The sequence below is a fragment of the Urtica dioica genome, chromosome 1 (assembly GCF_054948205.1).
Source record: "Urtica dioica subsp. dioica isolate 48M chromosome 1, U.dioica_male_clone48M_v1_H2, whole genome shotgun sequence".
NCBI lineage: Eukaryota > Viridiplantae > Streptophyta > Magnoliopsida > Rosales > Urticaceae > Urtica > Urtica dioica.
Window position 1 is genome coordinate 28536081 of NC_142756.1, and position 26672 is coordinate 28562752.

A 26672-nucleotide genomic window follows, 5' to 3' on the forward strand; every position below is an offset into this window, starting at 1 on the left:
TTATTGAATAAAAGTAGCTAGGTTTCTTCTAACGATGCTCCCACTCTTTTAATTCAAAGGCTAGGTTCCAGTAAAGGAAGCTTGCATTTATTAATCAATAGTGATGAGGTTCCATTAAAGACGCTCTCACATAACTATATCATCATCACTAATTTTTTTTTTGTCTCCATATTACCTTTATTCGCACAAATCATTGTCGATATAAGGTAATATTTATTTAGACGCAGCTATTACTCTAAATAGTTCTTAACATTCAGAAAATATATTCAATAACTAGAAATAAGAGTGCTTCTATTTATCACGATTCACAATTTCTCACGATCTACCCAATGAGTGACACATGGATGAAGTTTTTTGGTGTTTATTGCTTTTTGGGTAGTCGTGCGAATCGTCAATCGTGTTAAAAATCATTTCCCTAGAAATAAAGATAACCTTAAAGCTAACTTAATTTCGAATAGAGAATTACAACATAGAAAATTATGAAACCATTGTGTTTATGAACGAACACTTATATCCTTCATATTTATAGTTCATGAACGGTAACTTATAACCCTCACATTCTATATCATTAAGACCAGACATTCATGCATATCATAATATCATAAAGGCATTCAAGGCAAGGCATTCAATAAATAAGGAGAGAAATATTTAACGAAGCACCCATGTGCTTATAAACAATGTAATTAAACATAAAGAAAGAAAAGATTCATCGTATCCGAAATAACCTCAAATAAAATGTTACAATCCAGAAAAGTGGATAATTATTATGACACATCCTCATGTTCAAAAATAAATATAAATCCAACAATGAAAATAATTAAATAAGCAAAATATTAAATCTTCAAACGGAGCATGAGCTTCTCTAGAATTCGGGCTTGAATCTGATATTGTTCAGGAAGCTCATCGACACTTTCGTGCTCCATCAGATCTACTCTGCAACATGAAAAGAAGTATGCTCATGATTAATTATCCTCAAAACATTTTTAGGATATCTTTAATCATTGAATTTTAAGGTTACATACCAGCATTCTTCTTGTTATTTTCAAGCTCGGCCAAGTATAAAGGACAATGCATTTTCCAATGGCCTTTAGTGTTGCAGTGGTGGCATTTACCAATGTTATCTTGCTTCTTTTCTTTTTCCTTTTCGTTCCTCTGGAACTTCTTCCCTCCTCTCTTAGCATGAACCTTCCTCTTAGAAGAGCTACGGCGAGCCTCATATGATTCAGCACCAGAAGAGGATTTCTTCTTGGTTTTGGGCGAGGAACTCTTGTCAGCATAGTTTGCCGACCCTTTGTTCCTCCCAAGTCGAGTGATAGACTCGAAAGTCTGTAGCTCATTCAACAGCTGAGACAGTTCGTAGTTCAACTTATCCATAATAAAGTTGGACGTGAACTGTATGAAGTCACTCGAAATGGAGTTCAGTATGATTCCCACCTGAGTGATCTCATCCATTTGTGCCCCATGGAGCTCAGCTTCGGTAAAGTAGTTAGTCATTTTCATGACGTTGTCTCTTACCGGAGTTCCCGGAATCATCCTAGTGCTAGTGCACTTACGAGTGAGTTCAATACGGGCTAGCTCGCTCTGCATCCCAAACATTTGTTGCAGTGCGTCAAGGATCTCCACAACCGTCTCTTTCCCTTCCATCTTTGTTCGCAACGCATCAGATATGCTTGCGAGCATGTAGGCCACAGCTTTGTTATTGGCCGCGACCCACTTGTCATAACCCTCTTTTAGGTGTCTAGAGGCATTAGGACCAGAAAGCGGAGGTCTGTCTTCAGTGAGGATAAAGCGAATGCTTTCACTCACTAGCACAATGTTCAGGTTCGACTTCCACTTGGGGAATTTTTCACCAGTAAATATGTCTTTCAATAACAAGGCCATAATAGGGTTTAACATGATTACTTAATATATTAAAGAACTTCTATTAGCAATATAAAAATAAACAAATATCTAACAAGTTTAGGAAATAAAAACATAATGCAAACAAGCACGGGATAAAACACCAAGACAAAAGTACCCAGTTTTTATATCCCAGGGTAATCCACCAATAGCCACAGTCCGTCCCACTATGGTGGCGTAATGAAGTGCACCTAGTGAAAATGAGTACCATCTCAGATTAGTGAGCAATCATGGTTCATGTACAATCATAACTATGCTCACTAACTACCCAGTTTTATAGGAATCGTTGGCCACATGAGCAACCAAAAGTTGGTTCATGCTTGAGTCGACCCAACATTTCGATGAAAGAAGCCTAGCCCAAACGCACTGACTTAGCCAGTACACGCCGGATTCGACCCTCCCACCTATCGCCAGAGACACAACCTTGGTATTGGAATCAAGAAAAGTCTGTCCTTAGTGATCACCATGTCTTAAATAAGACGGTCGATCAAACAGGGATTCATCATCCTCACGGTGTTTTGCCAATGTTGGAGACCTAAGACTCAATATACTCTTAGTATTTTAATTTTTCTAGCATTAACATTAATCTAGGTGATCCACTCGAGTTTACTAAATCATATTAAAAACTCAAGAGTGTTTCTAAACTACCCTTAAAAACAATTAAGCTTCGATATAGTTTAGTGATTAGGTTTTCGTGACAACTAGTCTTGATTAACCTAATAGCATCCCTTCTCAGATGAGCTTCTAGTAGGGAGGGAAGACATCGTCTTTTAATAACCTCCCCGCTTAGCCTCTTATCGGCTTGGTGACAAAGCTCTCCGATCCGTTCAACTAATTCATCAAAACTATCCTAATCCGATTAGATATTTTAATATGAATGAAAACCCATAAACAAGCAACCCACGATACAATATCCAAGCATAGCAAGCATATATGGCAAAACAATTAAATAAACAAGCATAAACTAGCGAGCATGGTTTGTTTCGGTTTTGATCGTTTCCTATTTGATCCTATAAAGAAATTGAGATGAGCCCAATCATATTGGCCCATGGATTCTTATTGGGCCATAAGCAATGTCCCATGAAAAATAAATCAATTATCCAAATTATTTATTTTTCATTTAAAATAAATTTCATTAGGGCCCATAACTATGTCCCTTAGAAAAATAAATCAATATCCAAATTATTTATTTTTCATGTTTAAAATAAAATCATTAAGGTCCAACCTATCTGAATTAATTAAAAAAAATTATAAAAACAGTGGGCCCTTGGGCCCGCTAGGCTGGCTGGGCCGAGGCCCACAAGCCCAGCCCGCCACGGTTGGGCTGCACTCAATTAAGCAAAGCCGCGCCCTAGAGGCACGGCTGATGGAGCAGCACCACGGCCAGAGGAAGACCGCGGCTCGGAGGATGGCGCGCGGCTGCTGAAGCCCGCGGCCTGGGCGGCGGCTCTGCAAGGTTGCGGCTGCGGCGTTGGGTCGGCTGGAGTGGGGCCACGGGTGCAGCTCCCCGGCTGTTCTACTCAGCCGTGTGGGAGATGCGTTGCACGGCGGTGAAGCGGCTTCTTCAGTTGTTCGTGGTCGCGGCGTCTCGTCGATCGTCGGGATTAGAAAAGAGAGGATTTATATAAAATAAATTACATAAAGCCTATAGCCATCTCAATTGGGTTTACAAATATTTCTAATAAAGCAAGAATCAAATATTTTACGATCAAATCCGAAAACGATTCGCATAAACAATTATCGAATCGAATGTAAAACATAATCATATATAATTTCATTCAAATCACTAAATATTTAAAAGCATGAATGGAGCAGACAAACAAGTAAAATAATTAGCTCTGATACCACTTGTTAGGAATTAAACCCTTATATAATGCTACAGTGTTCTTCTTATCGAATTCAATAATCATTTATCTTCAGTGGGCAATATTCCTAACAGACTCGGGGATGGATCTTGACTTGGTCTCGATGGATTGATTGAGATACACTCAAGCGAGCTAGGCTTCTAGACGAACACTGGTGGGCTTTACGTTCCGATCCGAGGCCCAATTAAAGAAATTAAAGGGTGTGGTTGTTCCTACTCCCATAGACATGTCTCATGTCCATGTTTTAGCTCTCAGGGCGGATTATGTTCCTTTGTTGCCCCCTGCAATGGCGTACGCGAACTGTTGCCGAAATCTTGGCCTTCCCAAGAATACCATCGACAACTGGTCAAAGTTGTCGATAGATCATTCTTCTAACTTTGAGAACCATTCCAGGGCGGACCCCGTCAAATATTCCGTGAAGAGGTGGCCGTAACCAGCATCTAGATGGTTAGGCCAGTATGAGTTTTTAACTACCCCAGCTCGATAAGGCGGAACTTTGTGCCCCGCATTCACAAGCGAGTTGGGTTGACTCATAGAGCATTCTGCTCTAAGAGGCGCGGGTTCGGCTGAACTTGCATGTTCTTGACGGTGTCGATACACCGGGGATTGTGCCTAGGCAGGCTCGTTACCGAGGTTCCTCATGTGGTGCGGGATTTCATGACGCGGAGGTGGAAGTTCAGTATGGACTTCACACTGGTTAGGTTTGATAGTCACTTCGATTCCCGGGAAGTCCGACTGAATTCCAAGTGGGAAATTCCTTCTTGGCCTGCTAGATCCCGCAACGTTCGGGTTGGATGCTGCTGATGGGAAACCTACTGCATCATAGCGAGATTCCAATGCTTTATGCCTAGATGAAAGTGTTGACACTTCTCGAATCACAGTCTACTATGACCGCTCCTAAGCTACATCTTTCTCGATGAGGGCCTCCAACATTGATTTCAACTCGGGGATCAATTCAAAGGCGGACGCGAGAGTTGTCGGAGACGATGATACCATGGGGTCGAAGTAACAGGAAGGAAGGTTTTGTGGGAATTTAGGCTTTTAGTGTAAGGAAAATTGATGATTCCCACAGACGGCGCCAAACTGTTGATGCAAGAAATCACACCAAAGCAGTCATGACAAAGAATTGAAGTTAAACGCATGATTAAACAAAGACGAAAAGCATGACGTAAGATTAGCTAACGGCTATTTGTATTAAGATCGCTCAAGAACAGTACAAAGATGAGAATTTAATGATAACAATAGCGATTGAAAAGTAACGTGCCCGAAATGGGCCTAATTGTTATATATTTATAGTCTGAGGAGATGAGGTTATGAGCGCCGGATTGCTCGGGACACATCGTGCTCAGTTGGAACTCAGTACTGCGTCTCGGAACACATTTCGTTGGAGACTTATTCGTATGAGAGGCGGTTGCAGATTGATCTGGCTGACGACTCTTGTATATCAGGTCTTCCGGGGCGGTTATCTCGAGTTGGAATTTGAATCTATCGACAAGCTGGTGCATTATCGAAGCCTGCCAAAGACAAATATATGGGCTTGTGCCTAATTAACTTGTACTGGGTCGAATCTCTCTTTCGTGAAATGGAGGACGAAGTACAACATCAACAGTTGGTAGGCTGAATGTAACGTGCGTAATATTCTCCAGAATCATGTATTTATAGATATGGGAGGCGATTGGAAAACTCAAGTTCTTTGAGGCCACGTCGCACGTCATGATCGGTTTCCACCATTCACCCGGGGGCTACGTTTCACCTCTGACCCGGTCTTCACGGAATGATTGGGAGCCTTACTTGTTGAATGGTCAGCATTGTGCGGGTCCTCATGAATGTCGTTTGGAGTGCGTCGTTGAGCGAACTAACCTTCGTCAAGGTGAGCTCAACTTACAACTGAGAGCCGACCTTCGTCAATGTGGGATCGTGGGATATGATTGCGAGCTAACCTTCGCCAAAGTGAGCTCGACCGAATATCCTTTCGAGACAGCGAGCTTACTCGATATCAATGTCTAGCTCGATACTTTGCATGGACATATACTTCGGACTTCGAGATCACTCTCTATGCATGTATCAAATTAATCCTGATTTGCACCCAAATAAATAAGTATTAATGGAAAGCAAAATCCAACCTAAATAGTCATTATGAATTTCAAAGCCCCACTGCATAAATTTATAATTAAAATCATGATATTTATTATTGGTAAATTTGATATTCATAAAAATCTTACGATGCAATGGTTCACATTCACGCGAAAAGTTTTAATATGAATTATTGGAATATATAACAACATGAAAAAAAGAAGAAATAAGAAACCATTGATTCATAACTTTGATTCGCATGACGGAGAGAGAGTCTCATTGGTGGTGGAGATGTTGTCATCTTTGGGCTCCGTACAATGAGCACGAAAGTTCAAGAATTTTTTTGTTGGCGATTAAGTCGACAAAAATGGACAAAGAGAAAGGAAAAAAAATGTACCAAAAATGGACAAAGAGAGAAGAAAAAAAAAATGTACCAAAAGTCGTAGTTTTATTGACTTTGAATAGGGTGTTTTTTTTTTTTCTCTTTTTAGTAGGGTGTTTTTTTTCCTCAAAAATTTAGGTAACTAATCAGTTTAGAGGTTTGAAATTGATATATAATCAACGTTTTGTAAACATTTGGTAAATATTTACAAACAGATGTGAAATTCTTGGTTTGCTCATTCATTGAAATAAAATGGTGGAGTATTTACGTCAATTTAAGCGTGTAAATACGTGGATGTGACTATTTACCAAACGTTCGCTAAATAGCAATCTTAAAGTGTAAATATGACTATATATCTGATGGACCTTTTTTTTTCTGAGCCCGGTATACCTTTATGATTCTTTGTGAAGCCAGTATTGTATCTTGAAAACATGCTCTCCAAAAAAAAACCCTAGCCCTGCTCTCCCAAAAATCAAAGTTTGTGAGTTTTCAATCTTTGATCACCTCATTCCTTGGGATAAGGAGACTCCGATGGTTTCGACAAATGGAGGACTCTCGACCTAGTGGAAAGTAATTTTTATTAATTGTTTTTTTTCATGTTTTACTTTTTGTTTTGTTTATGTTTCATTAATCCAGACTTATAAGATCTGACTTTTGTATCTCCCGATCTTTAATCAGAGTGATTTTGAATTTTTTTTCAGATCTGAATATCAAATTTAAGATATGAATTTCTTCTTTGGGCGGATCTCTCGGGAAAAATCCCTAAAATCCCAATATGCAAGAAGCGAAGATCGGCATTTCTGCTCGTGATTCATGTAGTAATTTGATAATGACGGGTTACCTGCATAGACGGGTAATCCACATGTTATTTTATTGTGTTTATGATTGTTTGCAGTTCACATTTCATCTTATTCTTGCATAAATTTTTAAATTTTCTTTGCACTAATTTTGTAGTTCAGCTTTTGACTTTTAGCAATACATTTCCTTAAGGAACACTTTATAAAATATAAAATATTGTCGCTCGTTTTCGGACAACGATTTAGAAGCCTCAAGCGGCTAGACCCACGGTCGGACCGAGTGGTCTCACTTCGGCTTGAGCATGTCGGACTCGATGTCTCGAGTCTTCCCCTAGCTATCAATGGTCCTCGAGTTCACTGATGTACCTGCAACAGATGAAAGAATCGTGAACTACAAAGGGGAAGCAGATGGGGTGCCTCTTACCTCTCCGACGCCCAACATTAGGGGGATTGATGTGGATTATATAGGTTTTAGAGGGTGTAATCGTTGCAGTCGAGCGAAACGTGTGACTCTGGAGTCTGAAAGCGTTTCGGGACTCAAGGCGCGAGATTTTTTTGTTATGTTTTGGTGAGGGTCGAGCCTTGTATTTATAGAGCTCGGGTGGACCTTTTTTGGAGATGGTCGGCCGGCCATTGGACATGACCGACCGGCCAAGGGTCATCAGTGGCGATGGCCGATCGGCCTTGGGTCTTCAAGGAGATGGCCGATCGGCCATGCTCGGAGGCCGATCGGCCTTGGGTCTTCAAGGAGATGGCCGATCGACCATATGCTCGGACGCCGATCGGCCTTAGGTCTTCAAGGAGGTGGACGATCGGCCATGCTTAGAGGCCGATCGACCATTGGGCGTCAAGGAGAAGACTGACCGGATGCCTTGGGTCCTTGAGCAAGTCCATCCGCACGCAGTTCGTCGGATCGCGTCGTGACGGCCAAGGAGCGTCCAACTCGGTAAGCATAGTTGGTTATGACCATAATGTCCCTGTCGGTCTCTGGCGGACCGGCAACAAAAGAATGTATCTTCAAAACATGACAATAATAAATAAAAATGTAAATTTAAATATAAAATATATCCGGACCCTCAAACTTATGTATGTTAATACATACAATTTATTTAGGCATTTTTTATCTTTGACCTAAACCAAAAACCCTAGCCTCTGTCTCTCTCAAAATTTCAAGACTTGGCTTTCAATTTTCGGTGTCGTTGCCTCTCCTGGGAGACGAAGACTCTAATGGTATCGACCAATGGAGCACTTTCGACCTAAGGGAAGGTACCTTTTATTTTTATTTTCTTTTTTCATGTTTTTTTCGTTTTTTTATTATGTTTCCATATTCCACACTTATTAGATATGGTTTTGTACTGCCCGATATTTAATCGGAGTGGTTAGTTTTTTCATATCTGAATCTCAGATCTAAAGTATAATATTATTTTTGGGCGTGGATCTCAGTTGGGCAAGAATCCTAAAACCGCAATCTGCAACAGGCAAAGATCGGCGTTTACGCTCGTGATTTGTATAGTAATGTGACAATGAATGATTAGCTGCATAGACGGATAACTAACATATTATTTTGTTGTATTTATGATTGTTTATTATCCAAATTTCATCTTCTTTATATATATATATATATATATATATATATATATATATATATATATATATATTTTAATTTCTTTTGCATTATTCTTATGATCTAAGCTTTTTATCACTATATTCTGTTCAGAAGCCCTTTATAAAAATATATAAAAAAAAAAATTAATACGTACAATTTATTTCTAATCTCAATGATTGCTTTGAAAGGTATGTTATAATTGTCGAGACAAATCTCTTTCATTTAATGCCATATATAATAAATAAATTAAAATGATCAAATCTTCGGATATGCACTTTATGTGAATATTTTTCCCATGGGCCAAGATTAATCAACAATATCACAATACTGAATCATCATCATAAATAAAACAAAACTTTCCCATTTATTTTTCATTAATAGTTGTTGTTCTGGTTGTATTAGGATTATTCGCATATGTGTACATATTTATTGAAATTTACACTTTATTCCTAACTTTTAATGCTTCTTTGCACAAATAAGATCCAACTCTCAAATATCGAGCCAATTTTCTTAATTTTTTGTAAAAATTTAGACAAAAGGATAGTTGCACGACCAACATTACCCAATATATGAAAACAGATTGGCTAAGTCCTAAAAAATGTACTCTTAAGTGAGTTGAATATGATATAATGCTGTAAAAACACGTCTTGAGTTGAGGAGTCGAAGGTCTTTGAGGACCAAAATATCAGAGATATTTATTAGGAAATCACACCGAAGTCATAGACTTATATATTCAATGTCTTAATCACGATGTCAACAATTATTATGCTGAAAATTGCAAGAACTGCACTCAAATGTCATGATTATAAAATACTAAATTGTGAGTATGATCAACCCACGATCAAATAAAAACACGCTCGGACTCGCAGACCATTTTGCTCACCTATCATCAATACTTTCGATCTTAGTTTTTGTTATGCCGTTATTTTCACATGGTATAAATAACACCCCAAGAGCAAAAGATAATACATCAAGTCCATACACAAGGCACAAGCCCACAAGAAAACTCACGCACCAAGCTCCGAGTCAACACTCATGAAATGTCTTTCAAAAGACTCTCAAAGAATGTTTTCAAGCTAGACTTCTTGACAAATCTTCAAGACAAAACCACAAAAATAACCACCCGGTCGGCCAAATAAAAGACCACCCGGCCGTCTTCACTCGGCCAAGACCACCCGGTCATCTTCACCCGGCCAAGACCACCCGGTCATCTTCACCCGGCCAAGACCACCCGGTCATCTTCACCCGGCCAAGACCACCCGGTCATCTTCACCCGGCCAAGATCTTCACTCGGCCAAAATCACCCGGTCGTCTTCACTCGGCCAAGACCACCCGGCCAAGATCTTTACCCGGCCAAGACCACCCGGTCGTCTTCACTCGACCAAGATCACCCGGTCGTCTTCACTCGGCCAAGACCACCCGGCCGTCTTCACTCGGCTAAGACCACCCGGCCATCTCCACCACCTAATCAAGTACTTTTCACCAAACTCCTTGGTCCCTATAAATACCTCATTCATTCACAACACAAAGTAAGTTTCTCTCAACTTGTCAAAACTCTACAAAAATCATACTACAACTCTTTCTCTCTCTAGAAAACATAGAGACGAGTACAAATCGTTCACCAAGAACACAACACAACACGACTAATGTTGAGCGTCGGAGAACGCGCCGAGGGAAAATCCTCCGCGTCCCTCTAGATTCACGTTTTCTTGTGGTTAGGTGAAAGTGCAAGGATTCGAAGACCCGACGAAGGACGCGAAGAACGTGGAAGATCCGAAGACCCGGAGACTCGAAGATCCGAAGACCCGGACACTAGAAGATCCGAAGAACACGATGAACATGTAGAACACGAACACGTGAGAAACACGATGAACATGGAAGATTCAAAGGGTTGAAGACTCAAAAAAGCAAAGACTCAAGAACTCAACGAAGAGCGCGGTAGATCCAAAGACCCGGAAACTCAAGGACCCGGAGACCCAAAGATCCGAAGAACACGAACACGACGAGAAGAGAAGAACTTCACCAAACCCAACCTACGTGCGGTCATAGGGTCCGGCCCTAGATCGAACCACGGACGGTTCTTAATGCTAATCCAAAAACGCGATTAACAGTTTTTATCTCTCTAAAATCATTATCGGTATAAAGTTTGAAAATATATTTTTCAAAGGGAGTTATTGTTGTAACAAGCATTTGTCACTATCATTGATAAATAAATTGGAAATATATTTACAATATAAAAAATTATAATTACACACATTGATTACGTGACTAACATGTCATTATAAATTAGGTCACGAAGAAGTTATCATAAAAATTAATTCTATATATCTAGTAATTCAAGTGTCCATTGATGCAAACATAACAAATACAAATATATATATACGAATATATATAAATACAAATATATATATATATATATATATATATATATATATATATATATATATATATATATATATATATATATACCACATTGCTTTAAATTGAAAATTTCAGGGGCTAACGAACGTTAACATTATTATGAGTCATTATCACTATTGAATCATGAGCTTTGTTCTACCATTTAAATAAATAAATAAAAAAAAAAAAAAAAAAAAAAACTTGAAAATCACTCCAACATGTTTGAATCTATAAGCAAAGTTGATCCGTGGTTTTTAAGTTTGCCCGTAACACTTTTTCTCAAAGGCGTAATGACTTGAGGTGGTACATATATCATTTCCTTAAGAAATGAATATTCTAATGATTCATTAGTTATTGCAATGCACTGGTTTTATACTATTTCTAAGAAGGAATTTTGTATTCCTCACAGCAATCCAAAAATGCACTTTATTTCACTACATTACCTTCAAATAAAATCTAAATAATAAGTTCTAAAAATATTTAATAATTTTTCAAAATATTAATAATAAATGCGAAAGAGAAGGAATAACAATCTGAACAATACGGGCTAGCTATTTTGTTAATCTGTGCAAATTGTGCCAAACTATGCTTGCAATGTTACAGAAATTAAGTAGGTAGTTACCAAACTTTTTAATAGATCTAAAGCTATATATATATATAAAAAAAAAAAAAGAAAAAAAAAAGAAGCGTATAGACCTCTATTATGCAAGTACTCACACTAAATGTATAATAGCTTCACCATATTTTTTTTTTTTTTGGTAGTGTGTATATATATATATATATATATTAAATTTGTTAGAAAGTAGCCTTATAAGAGAACTTTTAAACAGTAGTCAAACTATCAACTTCTTTTGATAAAATAGTCGATATTAATCAGACATCCCATAACGCATTTTCACAATTATTAACATCCACATTCTTATTGTTCGATCTCCAAGGTCACGAAACCCTCACCGAAACTTCCTCGCCCGCTTTGCCGATCGCTCCGTTCCTGTAGGCCCCATCGTTACCCCCTCCGGACCCTTGGCTTTCTTCTTCTTCTTTGTCTCTCCTCCCAGACAATCTTGCTCGCGGCTCTGATGAAGCCAGAGCCCTAAGAAGATCTTACCAGGAACCCGTATTAGCCCTCAACTCGGCGTCTACAAGCGCGATTTTGTCTGTTACCGCTCCGGCTTTGCTTCGACGAAGAAGAAGCTCTCCACCGGTGTCGCCTCCGGAGAACAATAACGCGACATGAAGTCGGCTTGGTGCGGCTGCGGCTCGAAGATGTACCTCTCCAAGGAGATCGTCGAAGGCATTTTTCAATGGTTTGTGGTTAGTTCAACAATGAGAGGGGGTATTTATAGGTGTTTGAGGGCCTAAGGAGGTGTGTTTCTCGTCCATGTGGGACTAGAGAGCGCGCTCCCCTCGAGGTGGAGCGCGCCCCGCCAAGAAGTGGAGTGCGACACGCACGCCGTGCGCGATGGCATGGCGCGCCTCAGACTAGCGCGGTGCGCCATGCGCCATGCACGCGTGGTGTGCTTGATGGCGCGGCGCTCCATGCGCCATGCGCGCGCGGTGTGCTTGGTGGGGCGGCGCGCCTCTGACTGGCGCGGCGCGCTTCCGACTGGCGCGGCGCACCAATGGCTGGCACGGCGCACGGCATGCTACGTGTACGCTCCCCGTCTTGTGGGACTCTTGTGGGCCTTAGTGACATTCATTTTATTTGGTCTGTTGGGCCTTCGGAGCTCCGGATATCGTGAAAGTCTCTACTCGAGGAGAACGACTCGGATTGTGGAGCGAGGCTCGACTCGAGGAGAACGACTCGACTCGAGGGGCGAGGCTCGACTCGAGGAGAGTGACTCGACTCGAGGAGCAAAGCTCGACTCGAGGAAAGCGGCTCGACTTGAGGGGCGAGGCTCGACTCGAGGAGAACGACTCAACTCGAGGAGGCTGAAAGTTTCGACATGAGGGCTTGCTAGCGACTCGTGACGGAAGGCTTGCCACTCTTCAGGACCTCCGGCCTGACCATCGGCCCTTTGAGCGGCGTGCCTTCCCGGCATTCCGGGTTTTCCGAAAATGACTGACAACATTAGCCTCCCAAGTTCATCGCTCGGGAGGCTTCGGGCGGTGAACTTCTAGTTGTTTCAGCCGGGTGTTTGAGGAAAATTTATTTCCCAAAGCTTCGTCATCGCGAAGCCTTTGTGGTTACAAAGTATGTTCTCACAATTGCAAGTACGCTCTCTCGCTTTTCCGTCTCTCTCAATACGATCGTGTGATCAACACGTAGAGGAGGATCCAAGCAGATACGAGGCGTAGCTCAACGTGGGCGAGGTGGATGCGATCGCATCCATCGCTCTAGCCCCGGAGCAACGGGGACATACGCGCACAAGTAGGGCGTGCGTGTATGCAGAGGCGGACCGGCGTGTCACGGCTTGTTGATCTTTTGGCGAAGTCCTGCCCAAGTCTTTCTTCGATGGCGTTTTGTTTGATGATATCATCAACCCGGAGTCCATGGGACTCGACGGTGACTAGCAGGGTGACGATTGTGTAATCGTGACCTATAAGGGGAAGATCATGGCTTCCGTCTCGGCCAGCTTGGAAGGCGACTGCACTTTTGCATTTTGCAAAGGCGTGCTCATTCCGAGGTGTCGGAGATGGAGGTTGATGCTGCGGGCCGGTGCTTCGAGAAGGCAGAGTGGTACCTGGAGGAAGGCTCTGCCGCACCGGATGGCTTCGACTGCTTGGGGATCAACGCTCAAAGGTTCGATCAAGCATCAAGCATAAGTCGGTCTCACGGGGCATCCGCCATTCCAGCTTTGGTGACGCTTCTCCGTATTCGTTCGGAAGATCGGCCCTTATTCCCCAGACGTGAGTGCGAGTCTCTGTTAAAGACGCGAAGGGACATTGTAACGAGTAATGATGTGGAATTCTTTTGTCATGGCATTTTTGACATCCAGAGGGTAAGTTTCCCTCTGTTTGTTTGTTTGTTTTGTTTCAGTCTCGCTTTGGCTAGCCTGTTCTTCAAATCGTTTCAGGTGCTTGCTCGAGGGGCGGGACTCGACTCGAGCAGAGTGACTCGACTCGAGGAGCGAGGCTCGACTCGAGGAGAATGACTCGACTCGAGGACCTAAGCTCGACTCGAGGAGAATGACTCGTCTCGAGGCGCAAGGCTCGACTTGAGGAGAGTGACTCGACTCGAGGAGCGAGACTCGACTCAAGGAAAATGACTCGTCTCGAGGAGCAAGGCTCGACTCGAGGAGAGTGACTCGACTCGAGGAGCGAGGTTCGACTTGAGGAGAATGGCTCGACTCGAGGAGAATGACTCGACTCGAGGAGAATGACTCGACTCGAGGAGCGAGTCTCGACTTCGAGGAGAATGACTCGACTCGAGGAGAATGACTCGACTCGAGGAGTAAGGCTCAACTCGAGAAGATTCTATACGACCTTATTCATCGCCTGGGACTCTTCCAGGAAGAGCTTGCTCGAGCGAAGTCTCAGCTCGCTCAGGCCAAGCGAAGTTCTCGCTCAGAGGCGGAGTTCGCGAGTCTTTGCGAGCAGCTTCAATTAGCTCGCATGGAAATGGGAGTCTCCCAAGGCGAGTGTGATCACGTTCGGTTGGCGGTGGCGAAAACGGCATGAAATGCACCTAGTATGGTGGTTCAGGTGCGTCTTGTGGCGGCTCCAAGTGCATTGCGATTAGTCATCATACGCAGCGCCTTGTGGCGACTCAGAGTGCGTCATGAGGGACGGCTCTGTGTGTCGTTTAAGCGTCTTACGCATGTCGTGAGGGATGGCCTAGATGTGCCATGTAATCTTTTTAGGTGTGCCATATAGGCGTCTTAAGTGTGCCATGTAGGCATCATAGGTGCGTCACGAGGGACGACTTGGGTGCGCCATGTAGGCGGCTCTGGTGCGCCATGTAGGCGTCTTAGGTGCGCCATGTAGGCGTCTTGTGTGCGCCATGTAGGTGGCTTTGGTGCGCCATGTAGGCATCTTTGGTGCGTCGCGAAGGACGGCTTTGGTGCGCCATGTAGGCGTCTTATGTGCGCCATGTAGGCGTCTTGGGTGCGCCATGTAGGCGGCTTTGGTGCGCCATGTAGGCGTCTTAGGTGCGCCATGTAGGCGTCTTTGGTGCGTCGGGAGGGACGGCTTTGGTGCACCATGTAGGCGTCTTAGGTGCGTCATGTAGGCATCTTGGGTGCGCCATGTAGGAGGCTTTGGTGCGCCATGTAGGCGTCTTAAGCGCGTCGCGAGGGACGACTTTAGCCTGCATCTCTGGGATGTCTTATGGCGCGCAGCGGAGGCGTCTTAGCCTGCATCTCTGGGATGTCTTATGGCGCGCCGCGGAGGCGTCTTAGCCTGCATCTCCGGGATGTCTTATGGCGCGCCGCGGAGGCGTCTTTAGCCTGCAACTCTTGGATGTCTTATGGCGCGCCGCAGAGGCGTCTTTAGCCTGCATCTCATGGATGTCTTATGGCGTGCCATGGAGGCGTCTTCAGCCTGCATCTCTAGGATGTCTTATGGCGCGTCGCGGAGGCGTCTTCAGCCTGCATCTCATGGATGTCTTACGGCGCGCCGCAGAGGCGTCTTAGTTGAACGCTCGTTCTCGTTTATGTTCGGGTGTTTTGTTTTGGTGGAGCGTACTCTCTTTGGGTGGAGCATACTTTCTTGAGGATTTTGAGTGTACTTACCGTTGCATATGTCACTAGCACCCCGAGTTTTTGGGTTTATAAATGTTATCGAAAAACTTTGATAATGCGGATTTTGAAAGAAAAACCTCGAACTTTATTAATATTGAAGAAATTTGAAATCCTAAAACATTGGCTCGTAGGCCTTATTGAATGTTGGAAAGCAAAGAAATAAAATGGGGGGAAGCGCTGGCTACTGGTAGTACTGTCTCAAGTGTTCCGCATTCCACAGGCGACGGATCGGTGTCTCGTCCGTGTATTTGATGTAATGTGTCTCGCCATGTATGACTTGGCAGAATTTGTGGGGTCCCTCCCTGTTTGGGATGAGGACGTCAGCACCTTGCACTTGGGTGTCATGCAGATGTCTTCGTAGACTTCGCGGAGGACCTTGGTCGACTCGACACTATCACTTATTTTGGAGATCTTCTTAACCGTCTTTCTAGCGGTTTTTCCATGGATTCCTTGGATGTAGCATATTCTGGCTTGGGATTGATCTCCAGCCATGATGCCGATTCCATTCTTGGTAGGGAACTTCACCAGTAGGTGGTATGTAGAGGTAACAGCCCTTAGTCGGTTCAGCGTAGGTCGTCCAATGATGTCATTATATGGTGACTCCTGATCAACCACTAGTAGTGGGACCATGTGAACAACTTCAATGCCTCCGGGAGTTCCGAAGGTGACCGGCACATCGATGATGCCTTCGGTCATGAATCTCTCCCCAGTGAACCCGAATAAAGGCGTTTGGGTCGGGGTTGGGCGTAGCCCCCCGAGCTTCATGCGCTCTAGGGTGGACTTGAAAATTATGTCGGCAGCACTGCCGTTGTCGATGAGAACTCTTTTCACCAAGTTATTAGCCACCTGGGCTTTGAGCACTATCGTGTCATTGTGTAGGTGCACAACTTGCTTGGCCTCTTAGTTGGTGAAGTACATCGTCTCGTGAGGCATGGACGGGGGTTCTTCATACGTAAGGTTGACGCGCATAGTAGCGTCTTCTTGAGCCACGACCCTTAGGAATTTTTTCCGTTGTCAGGCCAAATCTCCACTTTGCGGACCTCCTAGTATGGTGGTCACAACGTGGAGTTGTGGATTGGCGTCGGCAGTAGCCATGGTTCGGTCGGCAGAAGCGGCTATTCCTCCTCCCTTGCGAGACTGTGGTCTGTTTGTGGTGGGGCCCACAACGCTGATCATGCGCAACACGAACTCTTTCAACTCACCCCGTTGGATCAATGCCTCGATCTGCCTTTTAAGACTATAGCATTCGGAGGTCAAGTGACCGTATTCCTGATGGAACTCGCAATATTTAGATCGATCGCGAGTTGTGGGATCTTTGCTGATTGGAGCCGGGGGAGTGAATTTGTCACGTGCCAAAGCTAGGATTTGATCCGGCGTCGTGTTCAATGGTGTGAACGACGAGTAGCCCTTAAAGTCTTCCGCAAGTCGCGACTTTTGGGGCATCGGAGGTCGGCTATTAGAAGTCTGACCTCCTCTGTTTCGGTGGTGAGAACTTTGATTATTGCCCTTGCGGCCATCGAGGTAGTCTTCAACTCCCATGAAGGTCTTGGCTCGAGTCATTAACTCGGCTATGGTAGAAGGGACACGGTTGACCTTATTCGATTCTTCAGTGAATCGGGCGAGGTATCGTCTAAGAGACTCGCCATTCTCTTGCCTGATTGACCACAGGTACATCTTGGTTTTCTTTTGGACCATAGATGTAGCGAAGCGTGCTAGGAACATGTCCTTCAGGTCTTTGAACGATCGGATGCTTCCAGGCCTTAAGTTCTTGAACCACTCAAAGCTGGGTCCGGCGAGGGTAAGACTAAAAGCTTGGCACATGGCGCCGGGAGCGACACCCTGCATCGTCATCCAGGTTTCATAGTGCTGGATATGGTAAGCGGGATCCGCTTTCCCATCATAGGGGTCGAGGTTCGGGAGTTTGAAATTTCCGTACATACCTCGGCCAATATCTGAGCTGTGAAAGGTGAGGAATTCTCTTCAACGACCCCATAGGCACTTCCGCCTATTCCATGTTCTCGAAGATCTCGTACCTCATTTCGAAGATTTTGGATCATTGTGATCACATCGAGACCGGTAGTCGGAGTACCTCCCTGTTCGGGAGGAGTCACCTGTCGCCTTTCATTCGACCCTTGACCCGTGCGGCGGTTCCCGTTAGTTGGGGCTGCTACGGGGATGTTTGGCCGAGAGCTTAGTCGCTCTCTTAGGTCATCGCCACGCTTGTTGCGTTGGGCAGTAAGATGATCCCTAAGATCCGGGCTTGTTGCACGGAGGCGCAGACTTCGTCTAAGACGGCGCGCTCTTCGCGTGCCCTGACTTTCCGCAACGTTCTCCCTTTGACCTAGTCGGTCGAGGGCTGAACGTCGAGAATGTCCCTCTTGAGAAGCAGTCGGCGCGTCGCCTGTCCTGGGTAAGGGGTTCGAAGGACCGGCTTCAAACACGGCGGGGAGTCCCCCATCCTTCGTGAGAGAAGTCTCGATATCCTCCGAATCAGCAGTACCCTCGTAATCAGGGTCGCAGTCGCGACTTTCCTCATTGAGGTTCTCGGGATCTCCATCGGGGATCGCCGCGTTATGCGCGGGTTGCTTCGCAGCCAGTCGGCTGTGGTACCTCGCGTTCTTCGCCTTTAGTTGGCGGATATTCTCCTCCAACTCCATGATGCGGTCGTCCCTGCTATCTGGAGATGGAGATGGTGAGCGGGTTGAGCTCTCTTCATGGAGCGACTCTTCGTCACCATGCGCTCGGGAGCGCAAGAAGTATTTCTTGGTCCCAGTGACGTTATCGGGGTTGTTCACGCCCTCAGAACGTACGGGTGGCTGATTACTCATCTTTTATCAAGTTCGAGAAAGTTGAGTCTGCAGAAGAAAAGAAGGAGATGAACAGAAAGGATTTCGGGCTGAACAGGTCGGGAAGCCCCCTCCTTCAAGCGCCAAAATGTTGTCGCACGAAAATGAACAACTATTGAATACCTCGGGCGGTTCGATCCAAGGGCGGACCAAGTGATCGCACCCGGGCCAAGAGTGTGAACTCGAAAGTCTCGAGCTAGGTTCTCTCCGATCAACCCACCTCTCGGAAGAGGGAAGGGGTGAGGAGGAGGAGTGACCGTGTCTTGTGTGTCGGCTGCCTACGTACCCGTGTGTGGGATCAGGTCAGAACGTAGTTCAGGGCGTATGTAACGCAGTGTGAGGCGCGGAGCCTTAATGTAGAAGCGTACTCGACGAAGGAGACGGTGCGCGGAGGAGTCCTCGGCGACGTCTCAGAACTTCGGAGATCGCGAGCGCGAGAGAGAATGTGTGTTTTCTCTCTTTTGGAGACGTGAAAGACTCTAAGTCAAGAGTTCCTTGTTGTGGTGGAGATTCCGGACGTGTAGGCGATTTCTAGTCGGAAATGCCGGACGCGTAGGCGATTTCTTGTCAGAAATGATGGACGCGTCTAGGGTGCTAGACGCGTAGGCGATTTTCAGTCGAAAACCGTTAGAGCACTCATGGGCTCAAGATCAATCGTTCGATCAAGAGAGGCGGCACTCGGGAGTCCCCAGAAAGCGCTTCAGAATCTCTGAGAACGAGAAATCGAGGAGAATCCGCTTCAGGCCAAGGATGGCATCCAGAGAAGCGGAGAGAAGTCTCATGTTCCTTGAGAATGAATGGGATGGCTTTCCCCTCAATGAGAGGGGGTATTTATAGGTGTTTGAGGGCCTAAGGAGGTGCGTTTCTCGTCCATGTGGGACTAGAGAGCGCGCTCCCCTCGAGGTGGAGTGCGCCCCGCCAAGAAGTGGAGTGCGGCGCGCGCGCCGTGCGCAATGGCGCGGCGCGCCTCAGACTGGCGCGGCGCGCCATGCGCCATGCACGCGTGGTGTGCTTGATGGCGCCGCGCTCCATGCGCCATGCGCACACGGTGTGCTTGGTGGCGCGGCGCGCCTCCGACTGGCGCGGCGCGCCAATGGCTGGCGCGGCGCACGGCATGCTACGTGTACGCGCCCCGTCTTGTGGGACTCTTGTGGGCCTTAGTGACATTCATTTTATTTGGTCTGTTTGGCCTTCGGAGCTCCGGATATCGTGAAAGTCTCTACTCGAGGAGAACGACTCGGCTTGAGGAGCGAGGCTCGACTCGAGGAGAACGACTCGACTCGAGGGGCGAGGCTCGACTCGAGGAGAGTGACTCGACTCGAGGAGAACGACTCGACTCGAGGGGCGAGGCTCGACTCGAGGAGAGTGACTCGACTCTTGAGGAGCAAAGCTCGACTCGAGGAAAGCGGCTCGACTTGAGGGGCGAGGCTCGACTCGAGGAGAACGACTCAACTCGAGGAGGCTGAAAGTTTCGACATGAGGGCTTGCTAGCGACTCGTGACGGAAGGCTTGCCACTCTTCAGGACCTCCGGCCTGACCATCGGCCCTTTGAGAGGCGTGCCTTCTCGGCATTCCGGGTTTTTCGAAAATGACCGACAACAACAACTATTACTCTTCTAGTGGGTATCAATGCCAACATCACACCCCTCATTCCCCGCCTCCTCTCCTTTGAGAACACCTCCGACTAAAGAAACCTTTTCTCGAGATTTTCGAGTTCAGACTTTTGGCTCGGGTATGGTCACTTGGTCTGGCCTTGAGTCAAACTGCCTAAAACTTTAAATCGTTGTTCATTTTTGTGCGACAACACAAGCATTATAATTCTTCAAAATACTTCATTAATTTTTTTTTTAATATTTTATTATTTATGCAGTTTCATTTTTAGAATATACTTAATAAATTTTTTATTAATAAAATGATATTATTGAAAATAATTAAATGTTTATTCCTTTAAATTAATCAAACCTTAATAATATCAATTTTAGAAAATGCTTGATTAATTTTTTAAATATAAAAAATATTTTTAATAATATCATTACTGCTTAATTATTAATTTTTTTCTAATAAAAATGGTATTATTAATGTTTAATTAATTTTTAAAAATAATATTAAATCGCGTTTAATTTAAAGCTGTCACGTGTATTTTCGTCAAAGATTTTTTTTAAATTGTGCAAATAAAATCTAACGTTAGATATTTTTGCCGCGAAAAAAAAATGAAAGTCTATATTTTGAAAATATTAAATATTTATGCCGACATTTCCTCCCATGTAAATACCCTGCGTCCGAATCGGGACTGACCATTCAAGCCTTTCCAAAACGGCCTGAGAGCCTCCCGCCACCGAACCGACCATGCGTGTCCTTTTTGGTCTTTTCAATGAATTAAATGTGCAGATCTCAGACATGCCGTTGGGTATTTAAAGCGTGCTCCGAGTTCTCTTTTCTTTTCATACTCGCTTCTCTCTCTCTCAGACGAAGCAAATCAAGAAAAAGAAATCTCAGGCTCAGAGAGGTAATTTCTTGACCTAAAATTCTCAATTCCGTTGTAAATTTTTCGTTTCATTTCTGTTCGCTTCGATTCCTTCTTGTTCGGTCATGGCGTTTTACCTTCAGAGATCGTTATGCAGTGTTTGAATTCTGATTTTTATTTTTATTTTTTATTGTTTTTGTTGTTGCTATTTTCATTTTCTCGTGAATCTTTCGATTAATTTTTTTTGCCCGATTCCATGTTGCTCTGTTTCGGAGTTTCACTCTCAATGATCGTTTGCATTCTGGCTTTTTTTTTCTTTCCTTTTTTTTTTATCAGCTTTCATGTTCTTGTACGTATCGTTCGTTTTTTTCATGCTCTGGTATGGTGCGAAGACAGGTCATTTCGATCGACCGAGAAGGAAAAAGCATGGTGAAGATCTGTTGTATCGGCGCCGGGTACGTCGGCGGACCAACAATGGCAATCATCGCGCTGAAATGCCCGGCCATCGAGGTCGTTGTCGTGGATATCGCCGTGCCGCGAATTGCAGCCTGGAACAGTGAAGTCCTTCCGATCTACGAGCCAGGCCTGGACGACGTGGTGAAGCAGTGCCGCGGAAAGAACCTCTTCTTCAGCACCGATGTCGAGAGGCACGTATCCGAAGCCGACATAGTCTTCGTTTCCGTCAACACTCCGACCAAGACCAGAGGTCTTGGCGCCGGGAAAGCCGCAGATCTAACCTACTGGGAGAGTGCGGCTCGGATGATCGCCGACGTGTCGAAGTCCGACAAGATCGTGGTGGAGAAATCCACAGTCCCGGTCAAAACCGCCGAGGCAATTGAGAAGATCCTGTTGCACAACAGCAAGGGAATCAACTACCAAATCCTCTCGAACCCAGAGTTTCTTGCTGAGGGGACCGCGATCCAGGATCTGATGAGCCCCGATCGAGTCCTCATCGGTGGAAGGGAAACACCTGAGGGTTTCAAAGCCGTCCAGGCCTTGAAGTCCGTGTACGCGAATTGGGTACCTGAGGACAGAATCCTCACCACCAATCTCTGGTCCGCTGAGCTCTCGAAGCTCGCTGCGAACGCGTTCCTGGCCCAGAGAATCTCCTCCGTGAATGCCATGTCAGCGCTTTGCGAGGCCACGGGAGCTGACATCTCCGAAGTGTCCTATGCGGTCGGGAAGGACTCGAGGATTGGGCCAAAGTTCCTCAGTGCCAGCGTCGGATTCGGAGGCTCTTGCTTCCAGAAGGACATACTCAACCTTGTGTACATCTGCGAGTGCAACGGGCTCGCCGACGTGGCGGAGTACTGGAAGCAGGTAATTATACATATATATTCAAGTTTTAGCCCCTTAAAAATTTATATTTGAATATTATGTTACGACACTTAAGCTCGCTTAAATGTGATTTCTGACTCTGTCCCCGGAAACAGGTCATCAAGATCAACGACTACCAGAAAAATCGGTTCGTGAACCGGGTCGTGGCCTCGATGTTCAACACAGTGGCTGGGAAGAAGATCGCGGTCCTCGGTTTCGCGTTCAAGAAGGACACAGGCGACACGAGGGAGACTCCAGCGATCGATGTCTGCCTCGGCCTCGTCGGAGACAAGGCCCGGCTCAGCATCTATGATCCCAGGTGACAATTATATAAATTGCAAAGAAAACACCAAAAAAGATGAGAGGAACCATACAGGCTAGGTTTTCCTAATAATAGATATAAATAGTGAAAGCATAGAAAGGCTAAAAGACTAAACCACCCTATATAATAATAAGCTAATATGTAACCCCAAGGACAACAACTGTGGCTCCTTTAAGTCGGGTGACACCACGGTCATCAAAGTGAATAAATGAACAAGAATAATAAGCTAATACCAAAAGCAGAGTGACAGAGGAGCAAATAAGGAGAGACCTAGCGATGAGCAAGTTCGACTGGGACCACCCTCTCCACCTGCAGCCGTCGAGCCTTGCCGCGGCAGCCGAACAGGTGGGAGTGGTCTTGGACGCCTACGAGGCGGCCAAGGACGCCCACGGAATCTGCATCCTCACCGAGTGGGACGAGTTCAAATCCCTTGACTTTCACAAGATCTACAACACCATGCAGAAACCCGCCTTCGTCTTCGATGGAAGGAATGTCGTCGACGCCGAGAAGCTCCGCAAGATCGGGTTTATCGTCTACTCTATCGGAAAGCCACTCGACGCCTGGCTCAAGGACATGCCCGCCGTGGCTTAATTAACTCAATACGAAACCGGCTCACAAAATTTGATTCTTTCCAATTCTTTTGATTTTGATGTCTTTTTTTTTTCTTCGGCATTATGTTTTTCTTTCCGGCGTTTTGCTATTACCGTCAGTTACATTTGTTTTTGTTAGTACTATTACACTGCACATTTTGATACGGTGTTGATTCGTTAGAATAATACTCTTGAGAATACCAATTATACTTGTACCATTCTTTAATTTCTTTCAAATTTGCGTTGTCGCTGATGATAGTAACGTAATACTTGTCGTCGCTCTCGTATATTATTATATATCATTTAATATGCTTTCATAAAATATTTCGTTCTCGTGTTAATGTGAAAAATTGGTTACACCTATCTCACGAAGTGATCGTAGTTCCGAGCACGCAGTCTCGGAGGTTCTCAGGTTCTAGGCAAGACTTTCTCTAAATAAAGACGAATCTATTACAAGAAAGCAACGTAAATGAGAGTGTTCTACGAAGCTAACTAGTTCCTCCTCTTGCCATAGTCTTTTTCTCCACTCCTTACGGTCTCGTTGAAGTCTCTATTTATAGGAGTCTGAGAGCCTCGGCGCTTGTTGGTGGATGTCGTGGGATAATGGTTAGCATCATGCTAAGGATCGTGGGGTAATCTGTCTCACATCCTATGATAGTTATTTGATCCCCACTCTCTGTTATGAAGAATGGGTGGTTATTTGTGCTATCCTCGGTGTTAACCGTTGAGGTGAGCGTTTTGATTATTTATTACACGTGTTTTATTCTCCGACTAATCTTTTAAACCTATTATCTTCTCTTCTCTTCTCTTTGAAGTTATGAGTAATAGGGTCTGTTCTTTGTTAATATGAACGCTCGTTCCTTAACCTTCATGAGCTCTCAGACCTTTGGGTACAAACTCTAGTGCTGGATATCTCTATTCTCGGAATACTGACTAGATCGTTTGATCTTAGCGAATTCTATGAGTAATAGCAGCCTTCCAGTTTCTTAGTATTTAGTAAAAATGATAAGGAATTAGAATAAGTTTAATCTTCGATTCAATTAAATCGTTACACTTTTACTAATATTTATTCCTTGGAATTAACTTGAAAAGTACTCTCGAATTTTTTCTTGGGAACATTTCTTTTCTTCTTCTCGGATTTATGCCGACTAGAAGTTCAAATCATCTATGTTGAATGTGTTTTTGTCTCTAAACGTGGTCGTTTTGCTCATGGAGAGTCGCGACCATTCGCATCCGTCGTTGGATTGCTGTGGCTTCTTTGACTTAATCCCAACCGTTCTTTCAATCGATCAAGGCCAAGTATAAAAGGGGGCGATGCTGTCAGTTTTGTTCATTTTCATTTTTGATTTCAAATCTCTCTCATTCCTCTTTTTTCGCTCCACGTTTTCACGTATTTCGCCGATATTTTCGGCGAGGAGTTCTGTTTTGATCATCCGTTTCTCAACGTCTTTGTCACTACAAATCTTTGGGTAAGTTTTTCCTTACTTGTATCTTTTGTTTTCCTGCAATGCGTGTTAGTGTTTTTTTTTTTTTTTTTTTTTTTTTTTTTTTTTTTATAGATTTACAAATGTTAAAAACTTAAATCCTAAACCAAAAACTAATCATAAACTTGTTTCAACTCTTTTAGCAACATGTCTCTCAACCATCTCTCAACCATCCTTTCCTCGAACAAACTCGAAAACGAAAACTACGTAGATTCGAAACGTAACCTCAACATCGTCCTTACCGTTAATAAGCACAAATGGGTACTCACCACCCCCTGTCCTCCTCAAACGAATAATGATTCGACTCAAGAGGACAAAGACGCCTTGGCGGTCTGGCTCCGCTCGGATGAGATTGTGAGGTGCAATATCTTAGCATCTATGAACAATGTGCTGAAAGAGCAACATCGTGACATTGAGACAGCCGCTGACATGCTCTAAAATCTCCATAAGATGTTTGGAGGGCAAGGGCGTCAGGCCATACATCAAGAAGTCATATAGTTTACGAACTGTCGCATTAAGGTTGGGACTCCTATCAGGGACCATATGATGCTGATCATTAGTTACCTGAATGATATAGAAATCCTAGGATCTGAAATTGATGAGGAGACCAAAATAGATATAATCTTGGAAACTCTCCCCGAATCTTTCGATACCTTCAAGCTGAACTACTCCATGCACCAACTAGAGTACACTGTTACCGAGCTAATGAAGGAGCTTCACACTGCTGAAGGTCTCACTAAGAGAAAGAGGAACCAAGGAGAGGCATCTGCTACTAAGCAAAAAGCCTCCGCCTCTGGATCTAAGAAGAGACCTCACAAGGCCAAGAACTGTCCTGCCTATCTCAAAGCAAAGGAACATAGTATTGTACTAATTACCGAAGCATGCTTAGTAGCTGATAATGTATCAACGTGGATTCTTGACTCCGCTGCTACTAACCATATTTGTTGTTCCTTGACTTGTTTCAAGAAGACCAAAAGCTTAGAGGAAGGCGACTTTTGTCTCAAATGGGGTGATGGGAGCGTGGTGTCTGCGAAGGCTGTGGGATCAGTGACGCTGTCTTTTGAAGACCGCACTTTAAACTTGAATAATGTTTATTTCGTTCCTTCCTTTGGAAAGAACTTAATATATGTTGCTCGTCTTCTTGAGCAAGATTATTGTTTAAAGTTCATTAAGAATGGAATTCGTATTTCGTTTCCTGATAATTCTTTTGTCACTGATACATGTATGAAGAATGCTCTTTTCCTGATAATGATCTAGTTAGGGAGCCAAAGAGGATCAAGCTATCTGAATCCTCCGATCTAATAAAATCAACATATCTCTGGCACTTAAGACTTGGTCATATCAGTCTAGACATGATAAAGAGACTTGTGAGGGACGGTCCACTACAAGCCTCTACAATAGGTTCACTACCTACTTGTGAATCTTGCATAGAAGAAAAAATGACTAAGCAATCTTTCTCGGATAAGGGTCGAAGAGCCACTGAGTTGCTGGAACTAGTACATTCCGATGTATGTGGTCCACTCAGTCAACATGCACGTGTAGGATACAAATACTTCATTACCTTCACTGATGATTACTCAAGATACGGTTTTGTCTATTTGCTCAAACACAAATCCGAGAGCTTTAACGTATTTAAGGTCTTTAGGGCTTTAGTGGAAAAGCAAACTGGCAAAGTGATCAAAACCCTTCGATCCCATCGAGGAGGTGAGTATATGTCTGGAGAGTTCGATGACTTTCTTAAAGAAGAAGGTATCACTTCTCAGCTTACCGCACCTGGCACACCTCAACAAAACGGAGTGTCAGAGAGAAGAAACTACTCTTATGGAGATGGTTAGATCAATGATGAGTTACTCATCACTCCCTCTTTCCTTTTGGGGATATGCCCTCGAAACAGCCGCTTACATTCTGAACCAAGTTCCATCTAAACGGTTCCTGGTACTCCTTA

General features: G+C 44.3%; 1 protein-coding gene across 2 annotated transcripts; it reads left to right on the forward strand.

Moving 5' to 3' along the window:
* The first annotated feature begins 20938 nt into the window (after positions 1-20938).
* On the forward strand, positions 20939-23565 carry LOC149407853 (UDP-glucose 6-dehydrogenase 4-like). 2 transcript variants are annotated; one of them, XM_089615785.1, is made up of 4 exons: positions 20939-21056; positions 21411-22334; positions 22448-22650; positions 22896-23565. In XM_089615785.1, exons 2-4 carry the CDS (start codon positions 21441-21443, stop codon positions 23242-23244), a joined length of 1446 nt encoding a protein of 481 aa, XP_089471911.1. In that variant the 5' UTR covers positions 20939-21056; positions 21411-21440; the 3' UTR covers positions 23245-23565. The 2 variants fall into 2 exon arrangements, with proteins under 2 accessions (XP_089471911.1, XP_089471917.1); XM_089615791.1 differs by having other exon boundaries at positions 20940-21056; positions 21407-22334.
* Positions 23566-26672: the final 3107 nt, after the last annotated feature.